The 25956-nt window shown below is 42.2% G+C and overlaps 1 protein-coding gene and 1 pseudogene across 1 annotated transcript in view; one reads left to right on the top strand and one right to left on the bottom strand.

Annotated features, from left to right (window-relative positions):
* Positions 1-452: 452 nt before the first annotated feature.
* LOC117534418 (reticulon-4 receptor-like 1) overlaps positions 453-25956 on the top strand; it is an 80194-nt gene continuing 54690 nt past the window's right edge. The window contains 1 exon segment of the mRNA XM_034198612.1: positions 453-972. Within this exon segment, the coding sequence (XP_034054503.1) occupies positions 960-972 (13 nt within the window). The 5' untranslated portion in view covers positions 453-959.
* LOC117534419 lies at positions 21313-21953 on the bottom strand (annotated as a pseudogene).

Raw genomic sequence — 25956 nt, 5'->3', positions numbered from 1 at the left:
GTCATTTAATAAATGTGTTTACTTTGCAGATCAGGTAATTGATAAACAAAATACACACAAACATTATACATGATTGTGAAAAGGGTTTATCTGCATAATGAGTACTTTCACTTTTGGTACTTTAAGTATATTTTGACATTTTATATTGTGTACTTTTACTTAAGTAACATTTTGAATACAGGACCTTTACTTAACAGATTATACACGGTATTTCTAATTTTACTTAAGCACAAGTACTTCTTCCACCCTTGGTTATAGCATACCTTAAACATTTTTTTATTTAGACTAAAATGTATACTTTTTTAACACATTTAAAATTATTTTTATTTTCCAGGCAGTGTGAGCCGCTCTCTGTGGGCCCCCCGGTGGAGCCCAGGCTGGGTGTAGCTGCAGCCCTGGGCTCGTAGTGGGAGGGGTTGAAGCGGCTGCTTCGAGCTTCACGGAGACAGAAGACGGCACTGACTCACTGACGATCCACACCGCGCCTTTTAGACCTGACCTGCAGCCTGACGTGAGGAACACCATCCATACACAAAGGAACTTTCCTCTTGTTTTTTGGGTTGTTTTCAATCCGCTCTTAGCAGAATATATTTTTTTTTTTTATTCGGGCATGAAATAAAGTCACGTTATTATTCGTATACAGCAGATGGCGGTGAGTTGAAGTGTGTTGGGACAGGACGAGGTGTTTTTCTTCACCTTTATTCACAGCAATTGCGGACGAGAAAACTTCATTACCGGTGGCGGAGCTTCTATTTTCATCTTTCATTTAGTCAAACATCATCCTTCCACCTAACAGTCCTCAAACAACAGCCAACGCGGAGACAAGACTACAGCCTGCCTGCCAACGGTCAAAGGGAATCAAAATAACAATTTAGCATCCAGCAGCTCCGGATTGGACCCTCACAAGGATGCTACTCCGGTACAGACACCAATAGACGCTCCAAACAGCCGCTGCCAACATGTTCAGGCGAGGTAAGAAAATTAGGAATTCACTTGTTTTTGTTGCTGATGGTGAGCATGGGTGGCGGTGCCGTTTATCGATGTGTGTGTTTCTGTGAGTAGGTACACATCATTTGGGAGTGTTTCTCCCCCCCCCCCCTAACATTTTGGCTAAAAAGAGTCCCAGAACAGCCACTCGGTGTTGCCTTAAAAAACAACAATTTACCAGCCATGCTTTATACGCGCTGCCAGCCGGGTAAGGAATGGGAATTCAATATGTATCTACTTCATGTAATAATTATTCCTAAAATAGCGAACCGCTGCCGCACTGCAGTTTGTAGGACTTGCCTGCAGAGGAGGTTGCTGCACGCGCCAGTGTGCGTGAGAGAGAAACAGAAAGAGAGCGCTTGAGAAATAAGAGTGTAAGGGAAAAGTTCACAAGTGAGCTTTTCGTCCTAAAAAGTTTCACCCTTTTGGGCACTTTATGAGAGAGCATGCACCCATGGCTGGCGTGCGTGCGTGCGTGCGTCTGTGTGTGTGTGTGTGTGTGTGTGTGTGTGTGTGTGTGTGTGTGTGTGTGTGTGTGTGTGTGTGTGTGTGTGTGTGTGTGTGTGTGTGTGTGTGTGTGTGTGTGTGTGCATGGTGTCTTTGGTGACCAACTTGCTATAAACAACATTATATTTTGACTTGTGACAGCACTGAGGGAGAGGAAGGCTCTCCCGGTGGACGAGTAGACAAGAGAACAACATCACCTTCCTGTTTACTATCACACTGACAAGCGGGCACTGTTTTGTGGTGAGAAAAGGTATTAAGTTTTACCACGATGACCTTGCCTGTGTATGTGTTGACAGGGAGGATACACTGTCAGCCTGCGCATTTATCACACACTTTTGACAAATCTTAAAAAGCCATTTCAAAAATGGATGTTTCCATGTAAAAGGAGGTCATAAATGTACATTTCAAATACAGAAGAACACACACCAAACACTCAGTAAGATACATTTTACAGAGTATTTGTGGATTGGTGACTCATGTATCAACCCACCCTCACAAAATAAAATAATTACATGGGCTGCCATGAAAGGCATTGTCAAGGTACTGCTTTGTGATGAGTGTAGCGCTGACTGAACCCTGAGAACATAATATAAACATTTTTTAATAGAGACACTGGAGGTCTGTCATTTGTCATATCAATGCAGCACAACGCAGAGGAGGGAAAAACATGCATACATCCATGCACATCATCATCTATTAGCTCAATTGGTTAGTCCGAGTCGGGCACAAGCTGGGCGACCTCCTCATTAAGGGTGGGGCCTAATGGGCTTGACAGAGGGCGGATTAGTGCTGTCATTGTATGTATGACAGAGCAAAATAAAAAGACAGAGAGAGCTCGCTGGCTAGAGGCAGACAAGCTTTAATTTTAATCTTCCTGTAATTTCAGATGGGTAACACCCACACACGCATGTAACACAGCGATGATGGCTGATGCTTTGTATCTCCTCCTACAAATATGTGGCTGTCAGTAACAATAATACAATTTAGAGTAATTGTGCAGTCTGTCTGAGATAGGCTACAGTTATCTGTGTCTCTCACCTTTACCCACACTATCTCTCCGCGGTAGGATAAAACAAGAGAGGGAGACAGTGAGGAAAAGGAGGAGAAGTGTTTTGTGTAATGAAAACTCTCCCTCTCTTTGTCTGTCTTTGGTTCTTTCTCCATCTCTCTGCTTGGCCAGTTCCTGCTGCCAGCCTCAGTCTGAGAGGAGAGAGGCCTGGCAGGCTGATTGGCTGCTAGCCGCTGGTTTGGGTAGCTGCCGAAGCTTTGTTTCCCAGCTTGTTTGAAGCTGGATTTGTTTCCCTTACTTGACTTTGCCTTCGTCTCCAAGTTTCTCTCTTTATCTACTGCCTTTTACAGTCACATACACACATGACAATGTGTGAACAAAACACACTGCAAACCCTTAAAATTAGTTATGAAAAGAAAAGCTCTTTGATTAATCTAATTGGCTATACAATTTCAGAAGATCTTCAAAGACTGAAAACAACAATTATTTGGCCCTTTACTTGGAAAAGAGTAACTCAAATGAATAATCAATAATTAAAATACCTGCAAATAAATGTTGCAGCCACTAAGCCCATGTTTTTTTGCCAGGTGCTTTTGCCAAAGCTTAGCTGGTTTTGTTTTTCTTTTAGACATTATGCAGATTTGCAGCTTTTTGACACTTACCAATAAACAATTACCCTCATAAGGCACAGCTGAGCCCATGATATCATGCTGAAAGAAACGTCTTTCTGTGCAGGGTGCAAACACTAACAAGCTGAGCAGCAGTCAGACTGTGGATGAATTGAAGTGTAAACATGACACTGGTGGATCTGACAAACAACTGGGATTGATCAAATACCTCAAAGGGTGTTGAAAGCAATCAATGGGTGGGCTTTTCTTTCAAGAATTGGAAAATGGAACAGTATCATCACACTCTCCACCATAAGCCCCATTATTCTACTTTCAAACAAGACAATAATGTAAAGCCGTTATGGAATGCCAGTCTAGACTATAATTTGCAGTAATGATGATCATTTTGAGCCAGTCTGGGGGTCTTTTGAGAGTATTTGTTAATCAGCAAACGGCTATCTTTTGCTTTATGTGTTTTAAAATAGATTCAGAACCTGTAGTGTGCAAACATTTGCAAAATGGTCTGTGATTACAAATATAGTGTTAAATACCCAGATTTGAAAGACACTGGTGGTTGAATGCAGGTTGAGTTAAAGCAATGACAATGTAAGCTTTGGTATGTTCAGATAGAGCTGTGCAGTCTGGAACTGAAACTGTGAGCAATTGATAACAAAAGAATGATTTTTTTCTAAATATTGTTTGTAATATCACTTCATAGTGTAATGTGTTGTTGTATCGACATTAGCATTTTTTTGGAGCCTTTAGTTGTTTACATTTTGGCACATTTGCACAATTAAAAGTATAACAAAATTCAACTGTTTGCAATAGTCCCTTGGTTTTAGAGAACACTCACTGACTCACTAGATTGTTGGATACTGAAGAAAACAATACATAACTGTAAAGTATTCTTGTATATTTGTGTGTAAGACACACCAGTTGTATATAAATGACAGCTTCATGTTAAAGCTTGAAAAGGAGTGTGAGTTTGACCCAATAGTTTCAAATCTTTTGAGGCAAAAAGTCATGAAACTCTTGTAATTCCTTTCTATTTGAATTGGAAACTAAAACTTCTACAAGGCACGACACCATCTCCTCTTCTGCTTCTTATCATTACTTGTTAATGTGATTTCATCCACTCGCCTACACTCTCCGTCTCACCAATGACTGTAATCCACGAAAAAATGTGCAATATCTGAAAAATGGTCTGTGATATTACTTTCAGCCATGATAATATAACTAACTTTAGCTCAGTAGCCTACTGAAATTCCATTGATCAATATCAATATAAACAATGGTAAAATTGCAAGTCACTGTTGATTCAGAGTTTTAGCCTCAACCTTGCTCGAGGCTGGACCTAAATGAATAAAGTCAGGCTTGATTATGAAACTTTTCCAGAAATATTTAGGAGCTAAACTGATCCTAAACTATTGAGAACGCTATCCTCAGTCAACCCAACACTTTCAAACGTTATCCTAATGTAGGGAGTGTTGATCTGTTTATAAGTAATTCATGCTAATCAAGTTAAAATAATTTGTATTTTTTAAACATGCTTTCACATTGGATGAATTTATTTGATCTGATGGCATTGTGACAAAGAGTAATGTCACAATATAACTTGTCTCACTGAGCTGACAGTTGCATTGGCACACATACATTTTGCCTGCAGGCCATTGTCAAGTCTACAGTCAAAACAATTAGAGGCTGATGTTGCTGTTTTGTGTTGCTGTTTTGTGTTGCTGCGCGTATTCATCGATGATAGCCTTGCCGGAAGATAACAACATATGGATTTGTGACAAAATGTTTATACGGGTCGTGAATCACCAAATGGCGGGGTAATTGAGTGCTTAGATTGCTCCAAATGTGTGCATTCAGTACCGACATCCAGGGGCAGTGGACAGATTAGGCAGAGGTGCTACTAATTCCATAGGGAATGTGGTTCTCTGTGTGGATATATGATATTAGAGAACTAAATCATCTTGGGATTTAACGACTGGAATGGAACTCATAATATAATCAATTAGGGTTTTTAATGCAAGTCAGAGAGTAGAAGAGGATGAAACGCATCGCCACACACACAGCGAGCGTCCGTGCGATGGCCATGCATATCAATGACCTTTGCAACCGCTCCTCCTGCCTGATCTCAAGGTCACTACAGACTCCTTCTTTCTTCTGCCGTTTCCTGAGCTCAGTGTGGTTTGTCTGCTGAATTCTATTTTATCATTAAGTTGCACAACCATTTTCTGGAACAAGCAACATTCGCAGGCGTAACAGCGTGTTTAAATGCGTTAAAATAATTACAGAGGGGCTGTAATGTTTTACAGCTCCAAGCTTATAAAACGCTGAATTCTCGCCAACAAGCAAACAATAGGAAATAAACATTTAATGAGCAGGAGATGTTTTGATGCTAGGTAAACAAACCCCAAGTGCTTCAAATTATACTGTACGGAGCATGAAATGGCATTTCACCATGGCCCTGTGCTATTCCAACTTTTTTCGAAACAAAGCTTTATCCCACATTTATCATAATGTACAAACATACAATTATAATTGCTTTAACTAGATCATGGCGCAAGATAATGGAACCAGCCATAACAAAGAAAACATTACCCTTCACAACTTGAGAGTGTTCTAACAAAGTAAGAGACACAAACCATAAGGCCAGCACAGCGAAATGACATGGTTTACAGTATGACTCATACTACTTGCTGCGGCAGTAAAGTTGCTGCTGAATTGTTGGTAAATATGGCGCACTAATTGGCTTATGAATCACCTTGAGAGCCACACACACACACACACACACACACACACACACACACACACACACACACACACACACACACACACACACACACACACACACACACACACACACACACACACACACACACACACACACACACACACACACACACACACACACACACACACACACACACAGGCCTCAGATGCAGGCTCACCTAGCAACAGCTAGGGCTTGTTATGTATGTACTGTGAGTTTGTGTGTGTGAGAACGTTTTCGTATAAATGGGATACAAATGTGTGTGATCACAGAGCAACAACACAAGGATCATAAGGATTTTGTGAGTGTGTTTGTGTGTGTGTGTGTGTGAGCCTCAGGAATCGTTAGTGTAAATGTCAGAGCTGAAGGACTAGAGGAGTCATAAAGTATACCAAGCAGACCAGACACTGATGCAGGCTTGCAGAGAGAGAGCTGAGGCGATTGTGTGTGTGTGTGTGTGTGTGTGTGTGTGTGTGTGTGTGTGTGTGTGTGTGTGTGTGCATGTGTGTGTGTGTGTGTGTGTGTGTGTGTGTGTGTGTGTGTGTGTGTGTGTGTGTGTGTGTGTGTGTGTGTATTTCAGGCTGATTATCCGATTGGCCCTGTTTGGAACAGGAACTTTGGTATTTTCCAGCCCTTAGAGGAGAGACAGTTGGAAAAACCAATCGCTGGCAGCAGCATCCTTGTTTGCTGCACTGAAGTGCATCAGCCACAATAACTCATGTTAACACTGGCGTGTCTGATCTTATAATGTGATTTTAAATAAGATAAGCCTTCATTGATCCCTAGAGGGGAATTGTGGGTTGTTGCCACCGCACAACAACAGAAATAAATACAGATAAATATAGACCGTACGAATAAAAATAGAAGCTAAACAAGAGCAATTAAAGACAAAATGTGAGGTGTCATGTGATAAGTAGCAGCACATTTCAGCATATCAGCCAAATATATAACATGATTAGTAATGAAATGTAGGTTGTGTCTGTTAATATAATTACATGTCACTTGTTAGACGCTTTTATCCAAAGCGACTTACATACATTCAGTACTGTGGACAATCCCCACAGGAGCACATTTGGGGTGAAGTGTCTTGCCCAGGGACACAACGACATGCTGACTGCAGTGAGACTCGAACTTGCTATCCCCTGATTTGAAGTCCAGCACACTAGCCACTGAGCCACAGCCTCCCTTAGATATAACATTCTAATCTAATACGCATTTAATAACACAGTATAACATAGTATAATACAAAAGGGGGATATAAGAGGATAGGTTGGGGCTGGTGGGGGAAGTGTGGGATGCATTGAGTTGTACAAATCCAGCAGTGGCGGTTGGCATTTTAAGATATAAACTGAAAATGTCAGTGAAATGAGAAGATGGATATGAATCTCATGTCTTTGCTTAAAGCACAGAGCTAGAGTAGTGGAGTTTAGCATCTAAGCTGAAGAGAGGGGAAACATCTAACCTCCGTCCAAGGAACAAAATATGCCTAAAAGCTCTAAAGCTTAGAAAAAAACTTTAGTATCCTGTTAAATCTGTACATGCATAGAAATGTCAACATGTTTGCCTGCATGGGGAGTAACATGTTTGCGCAGCTCATCCATCCGGCTATAACGCAGGTTGCCAGATGGTGAGCATTTTAGTCTCCGTGCAGGCACATTGATAACCTCTCAGGGTCTCTACTACAAGACTAAACCCAGGCTTTGTTTATCAAGAAAAATACCCAAGATGCAACTCCTCCTGAAAGCACAAGCTGTTTTCTCTTTACATTTCTCACCATGCAGCAGAGGTGTTGCAATGCTCAATTTTTCCCTTGGTTCATAAAGTCTACAGCTAGCCTCTGAATAATACATATTTATAAATATTTCCATCCTGTTCAGAAAGCAATGAAGTGAACTTCCTCAAAATGTTGTAATATTGCTTTAAACTAAAGCTTTTAAAATCAACTAACCGACACAAAGCCCCAAGTCCCATGTTTGTTTCTGGTGCGTCACAAAGTAACACCTCACAGCACGTTATTGAACACATTTACAAAGAGAAGCAAACTCAAACCCGTTGTGTCTAACTCCCATGCAGGATTTATCTCCTCCATCTCCCCTCTCCCCTCAAATCTCCTCTCCTCCCATGTCTTCTCCTCTGTAGCTGGTTCACTCTGTACCTGTTGAATAATTGATAGCTGTTTTGGTTTCGATAAGGCGTTTGGGTCTACAGCTCTCAGCAGTATGGGCTGCTTTCCTCACGGCAGATCACATAGCTCAGTCCATCCTTTCTCTCCCGTCTCTCCTCCCCTTCCTCACTCTGCATCCCTCATTATTTATCTCATCTTCTCCTAGTCCACATTATTCTGACATATGCCACTCACTATCTCTGTTACCTGTTTGCATGCATGTACAATGTAATGAATTATTCCAGGTTATATTCTAGATAATCTCTTCATATCCATCTTCTCCTTTTGACAAACAGCCCTGCAAACATAAATACAAATATTTATTTCTTGATATAAAAAAATCGTAGAGACTGAAATATAAGTAAATAGGATAAGGTATACTTTACAATCCATAAAAACAACATCTGCAATGCAACGATTATATCTATTATATTATTATATATACTTTTAACCTTTTACATTCTTAACTCAAGGGCATTATCTTGGGACTGTCCTCGAGACAAAATGACTGCATCAGTTGTCTGTTCATATGCCAAAGGCTCCTCCTGTATTGGCCTTCAAATTCACTGATCTTTTACACGATTCAGGCTTCATTGAACATATGTTGTTACACAAAAACAATACGGCCCTACCAACATAGCCCCTTGCATTTTTCTTTTGAAAGCACAGCTGTTTTTTATCTTAATGTCTACTTTTGTGGCTTATTTGTAAGCTTACTGGCAAGAAGCTCTAGTGGCCTTACAAACTGTTTTCTGTCAGAAATCCTTTTTTTTGCATGTGTGGCTTTGTGGTAGCAGTGCAACACATTTTAGGGAGGAGGTAAGGTTGTTTGGCAGCGTCAAAGTGTGACTTTGACACAGGAGACTGCTTATCATTTCCTAACAAGCGGTTCTTATGATAAACAGGTTGTTAACTATTGTGGTGGCAGACGTTTATTGAAGTGATCTGGATTGCAATGACAATGATGTTGTCCCGTTAGTGGCGTCACATCAGGGAACGCAAACATGGGGCAAAGGCAACCTTTTTGTCTAATGTTGCTATGAATTCTGAATCTAGCAGTTAGTGTTATTTTTGACTGACGGAACTGCATTTTGGGCTGCAGAGGACTTTCCCTCCATGGAGCTGTTATCATCATTCTTTTGCATTCAAAACTCTGATCCCTGTTCCTCCTTTTCTACAGTTTACAAACTCATTCAACCTCAAATGATCCATTCACATTGAGCAGTGTTTGTACATCATATACTTTATAGTTAAATAAATTGTCCATGTATTGTATATGTTGTTTTGTCTACACCCCTGCAAGAATTTGCAATGGGAACACTTTGATTATCCTAAAATGCATTGCTGTATTAATATGCATGTACAAAAACTGCCCTGCAACCTTCCTTCTTGTCTCTCTCTCTCTCTCTCTCTCTCTCTCTCTCTCTCTCTCTCTCTCTCTCTCTCTCTCTCTCTCTCTCTCTCTCTCTCTCTCTCTCTCTCTCTCTCTCTCTCTCTCTCTCTCGTACAGACAGACAGGAGCGGCCTCAGTCTTACATAACTACATCACTGCATTAACGAGCCCATCTGCCTCTGACTGGTGATTTCTCTTAGAGTTAGAGCTCTGTTAAAATGATACGCACTTATAAAAGTGCACAATATATGAGACTGTATACCTGAACTGTCTCACATCTGTATTGATTAAAAAGAGATATACTCCTCAACAAATGATGGATGAATTCACCAGATTTGTAGTTTAACTGCTTTTTAAAAATGTTACATTATAATCCAGACAAAATCTGTTACCATACGATCAGTTGCCAGTTTATAGTTACAGCTATTGCAATACTTCAATAAATGTTACCTTTTTAAATGTTACACAATGATTTGGAATATTTAGTGTGTTAAAGATGGACAAAATAAAAGTAACATCTTTCAGTACAACCCATAGACTGACGCACAAAAGATAGCTGCTAAAATGTGAGGCAAAAACATCATGATGGCCCCCTAGTGGCACATGTTCCAAACAAACAAAGGTTTATAATAAGTGTTTTTTGTCATTTTAAGTCATTCCTATCAAGCTGGTAAATGTTGATTTCTCTGTTTGTTAGTTAGTCTGGCTCGTTGACGCCACGGCCAGCTGGTCACTGCTGGCATACTCTGGCTCCAAATGACGTCAACATCTTAAGATGGCAGCTCGGTGTCAGAGATACTTTAGCTTCACTTTATATATATAGATATTGGGCGGAAGTGGAGAGACGTCTTTCATCTATATATACACAGTATGTGTTTCAACACAATACAATTCAACTTTACCTACAAAACAATTCAAATTAAGATATTTACCTTCATGAAGGCAGAATTAATTGCAGGACTGTTTTATAAACTGTTCAGTTAAAAGTAGGCGTACCTAACTGTCAATTGTATATTATTAGGTAAAAATGAATGCAATTGAATAAAATAAAAACGTCTATCTATCAAACTCATTGGAGCAAAGACAAAAAATTGTCTTTGGAAAAATATATAGCAAACAGTCTCTAACAATTGGAAACAAATGCACAGATTAACTAAGTGTGTGGTCTTGTTTTATTTTATTTCCAGATGACACATCTTCTCTCTTTCATCTGTGCTTATTTAGGGATCTAGGGTTGTACAGGCAGATGCCTTTACTTACCACACACACACACACACACACACACACACACACACACACACACACACACACACACACACACACACACACACACACACACACACACACACACACACACACACACACACACACACTAAATGGAGCTCATCCTGTTCCATTTTTCTGATGCTAAATCCAAGTCTTGACAACATTCCTAAATTAGACGGAGAACAAATAGGGAAAATGCCAAAAATTACTTCACATTGCAAAGCCCACGCACAGGTGCATCGGCACACCAGACGAAGACAATGACGCATTAAATGGCTGAAATTAGAAGATTCTACTTTGTGGCGGACTGTGTTTGATGCATGCTTCAGAGTGACGACAGGAAGTAAAGATGGAGTGATGTGAGAGAACAGGAGATGAAGGACGTGTGAGAAAGTGTTGTTTGTCTGCTGCCACAGCTTGTTTGTGTCTTCAGTCTGAGTCTCATTATAACATGAAGCCATTTGTGTGTGTGAACAAGCACTGTGTGTGTGTGTGTGTGCGTGTTAGTGTGTGTGTGTGTGTGTCACACTTCATCTTACATGAATGATGCTCAGCTGGGGAGACTAGATGAATCCCATGTCGTTCTTTTATTGGATTTAGTGTGGAGGTTTATGGAACAGAACTGAAAAAGCAATCAGACAAACTTTTTCAGGGCTAAAAAAAGTCATAAATGTGTACTCAATCGAATATTTAAATAAATTAGCAACATTATCATACGTCGCTGCACAAAACCCGCAGCTATTTTTATGACATTACATTTATATTTCAGGCAGCTCTGATGCTCTTCCCCAGAATGAGTGAGTCAGAATACTTTGGACGGTCTTTTATATAATTAGTTTTAAGCTCCTTTTTTTCTTGCCCTACTGAATTAATGCCTGGAAGTGCTATTTTTGTAGCTGGATAATAAAATACATAAAATGGAGTAGCCTATACAGGATAATGTTAATGGAAATGATCTGTACATGATGGGCTCACGTCACGGGTATTGGCTGCAATAATCCATAGTGAGTTTTCCTTTTATGTTGCGAACCTTGATTTTATGTCGGTAATCAGTGGCGGCCGGCCCATAGGGGCGCTAGGGGCGCCGCAACCTCTTCCCACATACAACAAAAATATTAAAAAAAATATTAAATTAAAAAAAAAATATTTAAAAAAAATACATATTTTATATTTTTATTTTTAATGAACAAAGTAAATATCATACAATTGGTATCAGTAAAATGTATAATCTACCATAAAATCTCGTTTAAAATTGTGTTACGATGTCTAAAGTTACTGATAAGTCACGTTTTCTGCCTGGCCTTGCCCATGGCATTAGTTTATCATTACCGGGCGGAGCCCCCGAGCCAAACAGCAGCAACCAGCACGTTGCAAAAGTCTCAATAGTAAACTGTGCCGCCGAAACATAATTTCAGCCAATCAGCGCCGTCAAATATTTTGGTCACGAGGGCGCTCACGTTGGCGCCCACGTTGCTTACGTGCGTTGACGTGAGTTGTTTTTTAGACTCGTGAGTGACCAAGGTGACGCAGTATTTGGATGAGAATGGTGTGCAGGTGGAGTCGCCGGACCTCGGTCCGCACCCAATTCCGTGCAAGAGCTACTCTCCAATCCTTTCGAAAGGAGAAGTTTGGGAGATAAATTGATACTTAAAGACCTTGGACCGGACCAACCCGATTTGTATATATCACAGCAAGCTCGTGAAAGACAAAACGTATCAACCAGGCTTCTCACGTAGCTGGTACACTAGAAAGGCATGGCTAGCTGGATGCAAACAGGTAAATGCTATCTTTTGTTTCCCATGCTTGCTCTTCAAACAGCCGGGGACAGGCAGATCTGTTCAGAAACTAGACAAAAGTTAAACAAGTACAAACCACAGACTGTCTGTGTCATGGAGAATACAGTCGCTGGTTTATTTATGTCTGTATAGGCCGTTGTTGTGAGTGTGGACGGTCGGAGCATATATAACGTTAGCTTAGCCAAGCTCCATTCAGAAAACAAGCATTCTAAAAGGTTTTTCGCCTGCCGTCTGTCTGCAGACTTGTCAAAGCATTAATTCATGGTTTTTACTAACCGGTATCAGTATGTTGTTACGTCGGAATCATTTAGAAACGTGTATTACAATTTAATCACGGTAAAATATGTTCATTTTGTTGTAGTTGTAGCTCCCGAGCCAGCGCGTCTTGTTTGAATGATGCGAGTAAACACAGCTGGCAGCCGCGGTGAAACTCGAGCGATGCGATAGGAGCGTTTAGAGCGAAGCGAATATTCGCATCGCGTCCGGTCTGAACGCAGCATTAAAGCGAGCTCCGCGCTGCACTGGAAACGCGCCATTACATCACCAGAAGTCCTCATTTAGGGGGTAATTTCTCCCCCAATTTTTTTTTACTCACTATATCAACAGCCCCACCAAAAATATTTTCCACCAGCCGCCACTGTCGGTAATCATTCAAGTGGTGGAACGTGGCTGGGAATGAAACATCTCATTTATGGCATGTTAACAATTGTACAGTACATTGCCCCTTGAAATATGGAGGGATTATCAAAGGTTGATATCATAAGAACGTTCTCCCAGAGCTACACTATGTGCTGAGAGGGACAACATTAAATATAGTGAGCTATAAATAAAAGTGTCGCGCTGGTATAGCCTTTGTTGATAGAGCTTGTTTATGGACGTGCTGCTGCCACATGTAAGTGGTGTTTATGGGAGACGTGTCCCTGCAGCATCTGTGTGGGCACCGGTAATGTTGAGGGTTAGGGTCTGTTAGAGGATGATTACTACAACGCACGGACCAACCAAGTTGATCGCAGTGGAAGTGAATATCACAGCGGCTGAGAGCGAGGCCGGGTGAAGACATCCACTGTGCACCCTCTAAACTCCCTCTCCCCCTTTAACCAATATGGCATTCATCTTCTTAAGCTGTCAGCATGACCTAAAACTGATGATGCACAAGTGCACAGCGAAGAGGGGAAAATCTCCCACCGAGCAGACAACAGCTTGTGACTAATAGTGAGTTTAGCGCAGCTCACCAAGCTCATAACTGAGTTGTAGCACCCTCACCTTGGCACAATTCAATTACTGCCTCGAGAAAGGTACTTACCTCAGATGTTTCTGCTCACTCATAAGTCAGTGCATCCACCCCGATGTATGTGACCTGCCTCTGAACCAGGACGCTCCATCGACTTTTGAGTTTCTTTCCAGATGTGCATTGACTGGCTCATACGTTAATGCCGTCAGCACAACACAGGACGATGCCGTGGTGATGCAGGTGCGGGCTAATGGAAGGTGTTAATGCAGAAGCAGTGTGAAGCTAAAGGTGTGACACTGCGAGGATGTGTGAAATAGAGAACATGTGATGAAAGATGGGAGGGGTTTGCTGGAACAAAAACATGAACAAAAAACGTCACCTTTGCTTACACCTGTTATTGAGTGATATAATGAGCTAAGTAATAATCACAACACTGCAAATGCCTGCCTAATAAGACAGTCAATCCCAAAAAAGCCTGTATGACCAGCGATGTTGTTATGATTACTGCAGTGCTACTGCCCCAATGAGGATCTGGCTACACTGCAGCACAGCTGTCATGAAGATGAGCTGCCTGCCCAACACCAGCTGTGCCAGCCCAACCATCACTTAATCACTCTGGGAGGGAAGGGGGGACGGAGGGGGAGGGAGCATGAGTTAGGAGGTTAAAAAAAGAAACAGCGAGTGGTGAGGGCGAGGAAGTTAAGAAAAACAGAGTTGAAGGGAAACTGCAGAAAGGTCCCATGGAGAAGGCACAACATGTGTGGGGGCTGGAGGAAGTGATGATAGGGATGCAGATGGTTAAATGTAGAACAAAAAACATAAGAGGTGTGAGAAGAGAAAGAGTGGAGCAGAAAGTGAACCACAGAAGCTCCTGATGAGGGCGAGGTGAAAGGTTGGTGTTTGGGGAAGAGTGATTGCAGCGAGAGTGACTTAGTGGAAAGTTGAGAGAGAGGTTTGTAAAAGAAGGTTGGGGGCCGAGGTGAAGGCAAACGGCCTAACACTGTCAAATGAGGAGAGTATATAGGGCGCAACCATGATGGAGGACACAATGATGCCAAACATTTTCAGTTCAGGTCAGTTTCTCAGCCAGGCAGATCAATGCCGTTGCAATCAGTCAGTAATAGCAACACTGGTATGCAACCACACAAAATGTAATACACCATGTTTAGCCAATAATGGCTTCCTCTAGACTTTTAACACCTGCATTTTACAGCAGGCCTTGAGGCAGTTAACATCTGTTAATGAACTAGACCAAATTCCACCATACTGTAAGCATTACACCGAGGATGAATCAGACAACCTTTTAAACACAACAAACATCATTTTACACCTGTCTCTTTACTTGATCTACTTATCCATCAATCTATCATACCCTTCTTTTGCCTTTTTCTCTCTCTCCCTTTTCTCTGAATACATGTGACTAACGGCATTTCAGGCGACTCTTGGAAAATCATCCATCCCCAGAGCGGATTTGTGCTGCACCATTCAAGATGTAGGGCAAACAGGATGAGTACATTTGTCTATATTTCAAAGACAGGTTGTGCTTTATCTTCACCCTGACTATCGAAGAATCCACGCTGAAGGGAGGATCACTGATACGTGAATATTAAACAAACATATTTGATTGCCAGATTGTTAAAGTGGGTGTTTTGCCCTAACCCAATCCGTCAGCGGCCATTGATCTGAGCACATGCTGGAAAGCTTTAGGTTTGTATTGAGCAGAATTAGCTACTCTCACATTCATTGACTCGTAACTTGGAAAAAAAAATTGATTGGACAACTGAGGAAATGCAGTAGTGCTTCAAAGCCCCGGTTAATTTACATGTTAAGTTATTACTTGAGGCCAAAAGGGCTAAACAAAAAATGTATTTAAAAATACAGCATTTTTATGTCCAAAACGACTTATATGTTGTTGTTGTTGTGTCTGTTTTAGCAAGATGTTATTCTTTTAAAAGGAGGTTTATGCAAAAGCAAAAACAAATGAAACATGAAAAGAGTCCTGTATCCTATCATGAGTGTAAAAAAACCACACATTTAAACCGTTATGAATATGACACTAATACAGAGTGTCAGGGTTCCCGCCTATACAGTACATCTCAGGATGTTTTCTGGTCTGCATTTCCCTCTGCCTCCTCTACCTACCGTCTCTTCCCATCTGTCTCTGCTGCTAGTCTTGGGGACCTTACACGCTCCATTCGGCAACAGATCAAGACAAGCTACATCTTCTCCAAATGTCATTTCACAAGCATTTCCCCAGACATATTTACGAAAGAGGTTTTTCATGTAGTCACATGTGCATGTGTGCTGCTGGTTGTGCAACGTGTGGGAGTTGAGACTGAACCTAAAGGCGCCATATTCTTCTGTCTGGATCCTCCGGTGTGATAACCAGCTATGTTCCATGCGTATGTCATGTGTGTGCTAAATAGATTACATATGTTTCCATTGTGAGAGGAGAAGTAGGACAGGCTGTTAATAAAGTGTTCTTAAAATGGTGGAGTCAGAGAAGGAGGGACTTAGTTCCTCCTTCATCCTTCTGAGATGTACCATAAAGAGGGTAATAGCATGTAATCCACTTCTTCAATCCTATTGCTGCTAGTTGTTGGACGCTAGTTTGGAGTTGTAATGACACCAAGGAGGCTTCAGCAAAGGAGGACACATTGGATTAAATGTGAGGAAAACATACAAAAACTATAAGCACACCCAAACTCCGTTGAGCCTAATTTTATTTCCCTGATTTACACCTCCATCATAGGCCATACATCCACATTTCCGCTTCATACCACAATCCGTCCGTGTTAACCCACGAGTCCCCTGTGGTCCAGGGATGACTGAGCACAGGTTTACCTTAAAGAGTTAGCATAGTAATACCTCCTGGAATAGGAGTCAGTCATCCAGGCCAGAGCGAGTTAAGCCCTCGCTCGACTCACATCAAAGGGGACGGGCCGTCCACAGCCATGTCCCCGGGAGAGAGAGAGAGGATGGAGGGGGGAGACAGAGGGGAGGGGGGGGGGGGGGGCTGTCATATATTCCCTTTATCACAGGGAATTTAATGGTTCAGACCTGTGATTCTGAGAGGAGTTCTATGGGCTAACCAAAGATGGGCAGCTTCAATTCAAAACCAGAGCTGTCTCATCACTTCCCCAAGGTGTGTGTGTTGAACACGTTTGCGTGTGTGTTTGTGAGTTTCGGCCCATTTGGGCCCACCTTACTTTTCTTTACGCATATTTTATCATCCTGACAGCTTCTTGTTTATCAATCCTGCTTTGTACAAGCAGATTGAAGCATCGTGCTGCCTCCCACTAAGATATTTCTAATTGAATGCTTTACCTCAAGATGGAAACAAAACTATTCAAATCGATACATTTTGGGGGACACATTTGTTTCTCTTGCAATTAGCCAATTTTAATACCATCATTCTTCGAAAACGTAAAAAATTCACTTGTGTTGTATGGGTGGATTAGCAGCTTTACGTTTGCATGCAGTTGTTTTTATAGCCTGATGGGGATATTATCACCGGATGACGGGGGCGTCATGAATGTTGGAGTAAACGCTCCAGTTACGTTGCATTAGTGAAACATGTTCTCTAGAGATTATTAATATTCGCTTTTAATTAGGAAATGTTCTCACTACACAATAAGCCTCTTATCTGACTGTGAGCATCAGTTTATTTCTAAATGAGCCACTGATATCCAAAGCACTAGCATATGCGTGCCCACAAAATGTGTGTGAGTGCTCACAAGCACACACACCCCAGCACATAATGCGACCACTTCGATAAAGATTTGTATTACATGATATCAATGTTAAGGCCCTGAAAACCTATTTTCTCAATCAGCTTACTTTAGTAAATCCTACATGAACGTCGTGTTATTTCATGACAGATTACTTTATGAGTTTTTGTTCTGTTTCCACGCTAGTTTTAAAGTGCTGTTTGCTTATGTTGACAACCTGTCAATCAAACCTGATAAAAACTGGTTTTTTTCACAGTACTGATGGATGTTATTGGGAAATATAGAAGATTTGAATTTGAGTTTTCAGGGGCTAATATACATTTTTGGAAAATGGAACAAATACATTTTATTCAGATCCTGAATATGAAGATTTTTGAACATGTGCAATATGTTTACTGTCTTAGAAAAATGACATTGATCTTCTTTAAAGAGACAAGGAGATAAGGTCCTTGTCCATAACTTGAACATGTGATCTCATACACATGAATAACGTGACTTATCCTTGCGGTCATCGTGGTTTCTTTCCACTTCAGCTGTCTCAAATCACAAGTCAATAGCACATGTTTAAATATTTTACCAAATCATTTGATTAACACAAGCTTTGACGATGCACATTGCGTCACCAACAACAACAACTTTCACAGATGCATGACCTTTCCTCGATGAAGTAATGTCTCATTGCAGTTTTTTTCAAAAACTTCAACAAAACTCAACTTAATGAAGTTTCAGTTTATGAACAAGAGCTTCCTACTACAGCTGCCATTTTAACCAAGATTTAACAAGGTAAAATAACGTTGTAAATGAGGCACAGCTTTTTTTAAATTGTAGTTTTAAAGCATGAACACACCATGCTGTATCAAAATGCAGCAACAGATGTTAAAAGAAATGTAAAGTTGATGTTTGTATGTGTTATCAACACTGCAAACCATAACTGAACCTTGTATTGACAGGATGCCAAGCACTGTAGTTTAATAAGACAGCAAGAATAAGAAAAATAGCAAAAGTCCAAGGAAATATATCTTCAACAGTCTTGTTTATCTGATCCAAAACCACAGATATTCAGTTTACAGCGATATAAGGGATATACAAACAGAGGCTCCTTATTGGAGGAGAGGTCATTTTGTGGCATTTATCCCAGAAAAATGATTTGAATGATAAACCGTGATGTTGATGTTTCTGATGACCCACGTGAGCTTATTACATTAAACCCACTCAAATAGTTTCACCTTTGCTTACTTGTACAGCTGGTGATGCTTAAATAAAGGCTATTCTACCATAATGGTAATTGCTAAGTACTCAGTGTCAGAGCGTCACCATCGTAAATATTAAATGCACTCTGTTTATAGAACAGGCTGAACCCAAAAATGTTCTGCAATATTTTGAGTCTCTCAACTTGCAAACACTCCATCAATCTCAGCTGCAGTGCTGAATACAGTTAATTGTACTTTGTTCATTTACTGTGTCACCGTTGTATCTGGGATAAACCAGTCCATTCTCCTTCATCTACAAAGATACCAGAGAGGCACAAAGCCTGTCTACCGAGTGGCATTATGCATTATGGACAGGCTAATTAGGAATAGGAGACAGGAGTCCGGATAGAGACGAGACGCAGAGGCAAAATACTGAAATATGGGAAGACAACTACTCAGAGAGACTATGCATGAAGTCAGATTGATGGTGTTGAATAAAAGAAGTGATGGAAAAAGAATACGTAGAATGGAGAAAAAAAGAAAGTCACTCAAGCCAACAGAAAGAGATCGATGCAGATGAGCATTGTGAAAGTCTGGAGTGTATTGGAGCAGAAAGTAAGTTTTTGCAGTGATATAAAGATCAGTCCGATAACTATCACTCATCCGGAAGATAGAGGGATGGTAGAGTGGAATAGACGCTCCTGGTTTAGAATATATAAGCACAGCTGTCGCCTACAGCTAAAGCAGAACGATTATAGCTTAACTCTGTAACATCTGCTGCAACCGAACCAGGGGGAGCAGACGCTGGAATACACCGTAGAGAGAATACTAAAAGACAAAGGTTGGAGCAGGGCAGAGGGTTCTTTAAACCATGTCACAGTGTCTATCCTATAATGCGCCACCTCTTCCTGTGACCTCTGGCGTTGTCCCACTTTTTAGAGGTGGAAACCAAGGCAGCAAGAGGCGGGAGAAAGAGGGTGAAATGTGTAAAACATTGACAGCTGGAGATGGATTTTGCACCAAAGCAACAAGGGCCTGCTACACCGCCCTGTGAACTGATTGGGTGTGAGCACACATGCATGTCTTGTATGAAAACAGTGGTTTGGCCTCATTAGGAGGTTGTTTGGGTAGAAAAGGGCAATGCTACCGTGAGAAGGAGGATCAAGAGGGAGCTAAGAGGAAGCTTGAAGTACAGCGGGGATTGAAGTCAGATTGAAGGCTAGTCTCTGCAAAGACTGCGTGAAAAGCACATCAAACAAATGCAAGGAATACAAAGTTAATGGGCTCACTCGTATGTGCAGGGTCATTCATATAGCCTTGGCTGAAGAAAACCTTTTAGATGAGTGGGAAAGCAATAGTGAAAGGAAATAATTTAATGTATTAATCAGGGTTATGTTTCCCATAAAGAATACATATAATGGCTACTTTGAATGCATCAATGAAACAGCACAGGTTGAAGTCTAAAATTCAACATCATTACACTCCAGGATAGAAAAGTGTTGGGTTGACTATAACCCCCGCCTAATTGTTCCTACTGAGAGTGGGGCTTAAAGAGAGGATGAGTGGTCAAAGAAATCTAAAAGGTTTATCCCCACGAGACCATGAATGTTTGACTTTAGCCCACTTGCCAACAGTTTTTGGAGCTCTCCGACAAAATCTCTGGATCAGAGGCGTAACTTGAACCGTATGTGTGATCTGTTCAAAGACGCAAGCTGAGAGGCGCCTGAAAGGGTGTGCTATGTGCAATTGCAACACCGCCCAGAGTTGTTGTTGCACCTGAAGAAAACATGCTGGAACGTGGAAAAAAGTATTTTGTGTGAACACGAATGTGCCAACAAAAAATAATAAAACAGTTTGACTGCCTGTGTGGAAGTACGTCATTGTGTGTATCTCCTTTTTTCATGACCAAACATGTTGTCATAAGATGATGTGACTGGTCAGTAATGTAGTGTTGAATCCTTCAACAATCAGTACAGCAATCTGAAGATCTTTAAACTCTTTACTCTATGACCATTTCATTCTGGGGAACACATGGATGAGAATACTGTACAGAAACAAATACTGCTCCTCATATCATTTTTAATCCATTTTAGTAGTCCAAGTGAGAACTTATTTCTAATTGATTTTTTAAATAGTTAAACACATTTATTTTAATAAGCAAAATATATACAGTATATGCCGTTAGACATTAAGGCGAGTCATATTGTTATTTTACTGCACATACAGTTAATTTTTTGTTACTAAATTAGACTCATAATGACACTTCATATTGACATGGCTTTGACAGGTGCAACATTTTAAAACAATTGGCTACACAATTTCATAATAAACCAGCTGAAAATTGGGATTTTCTGTAAAAAAAAATTGTGAACCTTACCCAAAGTAAAATTTCAAGCATTATTTATTAATCAATGGCACTTTTATTCTGCATATATGTTCAATTCCATGCATGCCTTTAGACACATTTCACATTTTTGTGTGCAACTTTTATCTTATTTGGAGACATCACACCCCTCCATACCTAAATCTCAAGAGGCGACAACTGCTGATCCATAAAAGGCTGATACAAACACTGGTCTTCAAATCTCTCATCACTCATGTGCAACAAAAAATGATCCTACTTTCCACATCTACCTGTCAGGCACTTCTGTTCAAACATAGTCTTTCCTGTCATACCCTCCCCCGCGCGGCGGAGTACCCCATTGGCTTGTACTTATTCTCTCTTGGTGGGCAGCGGTTGCAAAGCAATGCCCCGCCAATCAGGAGCAAGGCGGCCGCGCCCCAGCCGATGTAGAGCGAGGCCCCAATCTCCCCCTTCTGTGCGCTGGTCAGGAGGGGGTTGTAGAAATCACGGATGACAACGCTGGCTGTCCAGGAGACGGGGGTGAGGACCAGAAGGCCACCCAGGACAAAGAAGATTCCAGAGATGATCATCACTTTGGCCTTGGCTCCCTCGTCTTCGATGCAGTTGGTGCACTTGGCGCCGACGATGGAGATCAAGACCCCAAGAATCCCGAGTATGATGGCGATGCTCATCATGGCCCGGGAGGCCTGCAGCTCCTGAGGCAGGGCCAGCATGGAGTCGTACATCTTGCACTGCATCTGGCCCGTGCTCTGGGTCACACAGTTCATCCACAGGCCCTCCATGATGGTCTGAGCGGTGATGATGTTGGCACCGATGAAAGCTGTCACCCTCCACATTGGCAGAGCGCATGTCACTATTGCTAAGATAAAACCAATGACTCCAAGGGCAATGCCCACAATCTCCATGCCCATCGACATGCTGGCTCTCCGTGTGATGACACTGCGTGCTAATAGAACCGTCCTTCGGGCAGCAGAGCGGAAATGGTGGAAATCCAAACACCGTGACGACCTCTTAACCTATCAGGCTCTCCTCTCCTCTTTCTCTGCTTCGATCTCTCAGGCAAAAAGCACTTTCTTTCAAGATAAGATCCAATCTTCCTATTCCAATCCCAAAAAACTATTTTCCATCTTCTCCTCCCTCTTGGACCCCCCCAAAGCCCCTTCCCCCTCCTCCCTTCTGTCAAGCGACTTTGTTAACCACTTTGAAAAAAAGGTTGATGATATTCGCTCTTCTTTTTCTGACTCACCTTTACTCACCGCTGGGTCACCAGACCCTCCTTTCACCAACACACTAACCTCCTTTTCCCCTCTCTCTCCAAGTGAGGTTCTTACCCCTCATTACCTCTGCCCGCCCTACCACCTGTCCTCTGGACCCTATCCCTTCAAACCTCCTTCAGACTATCGCTCCTGATATTCTACCGTTTCTCACCCATTTCATCAACACTTCTCTAACTTCTGGTCACTTTCCAAACAGTCTCAAGGAGGCAAGAGTAAACCCTCTCCTAAAGAAACCCACTCTCAACCCGTCAGATGTTATAAAATACAGGCCTGTCTCTCTCCTCCCGTTCCTGTCTAAAACACTTGAACGCGCTGTCTTTAAACAACTCTCCTGCTATCTCCATCAGAACAACCTTCTGGATCCGCACCAGTCTGGTTTCAAGGCAGGTCACTCCACAGAAACTGCCCTCCTTGCTGTCACTGAGGAACTGCACACTGCTAAAGCAGCCTACCTCTCCTCTGTCATCATCCTTTTGGACCTGTCTGCTGCATTCGACATGGTGAACCATCAGATCCTCCTTCGCACTCTCCAAGCACTTGGAGTTTCAGGCTCTGCACTTTCCCTCCTCACCTCATACCTCAAAGACCGCACCTACAGGGTTACTTGGAGAGGGTCAGAGTCCGACCCTTGTCAATTAACTACAGGGGTCCCTCAGGGCTCTGTTCTTGGTCCCCTCCTCTTCTCCATGTACACAAACTCGCTCGGATCAGTCATTAGCCCGCATGGTTTTTCATACCACTGCTACGCTGACGACACCCAATTCATTCTGTCCTTTCCCCGCTCAGAGACCCAGGTTGTCGCACGCATCTCTGCTTGTCTAGCTGACATCTCTCAGTGGATGTCTGATCATCACCTCAAGCTCAACCTTGACAAGACTGAACTGCTTTTCCTTCCGGGAAAAGATTGTCCCACTCTTGACCAGGGTTTCCGTTAGCCGGTAATTACCGGTTTTTAGCTGTTAAAATGTAATAAAAACCGGTAAATTCAAAACCTGCCGGTCAAAATGTCCGCTAATAATTAGGGATGCTCCGATCGATCAGCCGCCGATCATTATCGGCCGATATTCACTCTTAATAGTTTGATCGGTGCTCTCTATAAAGGCCGATCAGGAGATCTGATCGATATGGACATAAACGCGAGTGAAGTGTAACCGGACCCGAGAGAGAGATCAGATCAGCTGCTGCATAATCACCTGAAGCCCCGCCCACTGTTTAGCGCGCTGCATGAGAAACTGACGGGCTGTCAGGAGAGAGAGGGAGAGAGAGAGAGAGGGAGAGAGGAAAAGAGAGGATCCGTTTCTCCCGTGTTATTATTCAAAGTTAATGTAAACTTTTGAATAATGTACTTCATCTACTACAAGTATTTTGTTTGAATGTAATAATGATGTTCGTGGAATCATTTATTGAAAAATGAATCTGAATTTTTCGATCTGTAACGATTATAAACTGAAGCAATATAAAAATGACTCCCATTAACTGAGTTTTAAACATCAGCATATCCGGTCATAGTCCGGTAATTACCTGCTAACAGAAACTCTGCAACACAATTCTTATTCTTATTATTGAAACATGACCGGTAAGTTTCAAATTTGTCCGGTAAAATAAATTCTGTCTGGACATTTGACCGGAGAGAAAAAATCCTAGCGGAAACCCTGCTCTTGACCTAACAATCAACATTGGCACCTCTGTTGTTTCCCCGACTCAGACTGCAAGGAATCTGGGTGTGACCCTAGATAACAACCTGTCCTTCACTGCAAACATCGCTGCTACAACCCGTTGCTGCAGATACACGCTTTACAACATCAGGAGGATGCGTCCCCAGCTGACCCAGAAAGCGACGCAGGTTCTGGTCCAGGCTCTCGTCATCTCACGCCTAGACTACTGTAACTCCCTTCTGGCTGGTCTACCTGCATGTGCCATCCGACCTCTGCAGCTCATCCAGAATGCAGCTGCTAGTCTGGTCTTCAACCTTCCTAAATTCTCCCACACCACGCCGCTCCTCCGCTGCCTTCACTGGCTTCCGATAACTGCTAGAATCCACTTCAAGACACTGGTACTTGCTTACCATGCTGCGAATGGATCTGGCCCTTCCTACATCCAGGACATGGTTAAACCGTACACCCCAGCACGTGCACTCCGCTCTGCATCAACCAAACAGCTCGCTGCACCCTCGCTGCGAAGGGGACACAAGTTCCCATCAGCAAAAACACGTGGGTTTGCTATCCTGGCTCCTAAATGGTGGAATGAGCTCCCCATTGACATCAGGACAGCAGATAGCTTACACACCTTCCAGCGCAGACTGAAAACTCATCTCTTTCGACTCCACTTCGAGCGATAGAACTATTAACAAAGCACTTATATACTAATAAAGGGCTGGCTTATCTAAAGCCAGTTGAGTAGCACATGAAATGTTTTTTGCTCTATGAAGCCTGATGTACTTATATGATTCTGTTTTCTTCAAGTTTGTAGTTTGTTGGTCGAACGCACTTATTGTAAGTCGCTTTGGATAAAAGCGTCAGCTAAATGCAATGTAATGTAATGTAATGTAATGACAGAATTAAAACTGAACTACAGAGTCCACGGATTTTCCAACAAAGCTGTCAGTAAAGATCCTCCTTCTCTGTTCAGGTGTTCCTGCAAAGTGAGAGCACCTGTGAGAGGGTGTGATGAAGCTATGAGATGCTGCCACGGAAACACATCCTTTATAGCTCAAGGGAGCGGGAGGAGTCCCCCGGTGATGATGTCAACTGAAGGCAGTCTTCACAAATTTAAAACATATAATGGAGGAGGGGAGCTGGAGGCAGGGGAGAGAAGAGGGATGTGATGTTGGGAGGGTGTGTCTAAGGTTGGTGGGGGTTGGTCCCTGGTAAAATGGCAACCTCATCTCAAGGGAAGGAGAAGTTCTGTTTAAAATATTCACAAAAATACAATTGCTATAGTTCCTTAAACATAAATACAGAGTTACATCATACATGCCATGGTTAACCGTGCTTGAGAACAAAGAGGTAGCTTCAGGCTACTTAGAGAGCTTGTTGTGAGTAAACATAGAAACACAAACACACACACAATGGTGCAAAAACACACTCAGGCTATAGACTAACGGCCCGTCCACACAGTGGCGTGCGTTGAAGCTTCCAAAGCTTCTGCCCATTCACTTTGAATGGGGTGACGTCACTTTTAGCCGAACTGCATTTTGGGAAGCGACGTGGAGCGTTGCTGGCGTTGCTCGCTTCAAAAGTTGAGCAATGTTCAACTTTTGGCGCCTCGGCAGAAGCGTCAGCCAATGAAATCCCGTTTATGCAAATCTGCCAGTACAAGCGCTAGCCAATCAAACCGCGTGTATGCTGGGAGAGACTACGCAGGTCATTTCCTCATATTCCAAAAAATGGAGGGAAAATTCATTATAGCGGTAGTGAATCACCCGGTGCTGTATGATCAGTCTCTGTTCATCTACCGGGATACAAACCGGAGGAGCGAGGCATGGAGGGAGGTGGCAGAGACAGTGGGTGAAACTGATAGGTTTTCGCCTGTTTGGGGATTTTATATCCAGTTGACTTCGTTTTAACATTGCTATTGCTTTGTATGTCGGCGGCGGGAGATTCATGTGATTGGTTGTTGGTCGTGTTGCTCGCAAAAAATCCCCAAGCTTCAGA

The sequence above is a fragment of the Gymnodraco acuticeps genome, unplaced genomic scaffold, assembly GCF_902827175.1.
Source record: "Gymnodraco acuticeps unplaced genomic scaffold, fGymAcu1.1, whole genome shotgun sequence".
NCBI classification, from domain to species: domain Eukaryota; kingdom Metazoa; phylum Chordata; class Actinopteri; order Perciformes; family Bathydraconidae; genus Gymnodraco; species Gymnodraco acuticeps.
This window is presented reverse-complemented; position numbering and strand designations above follow the sequence as displayed.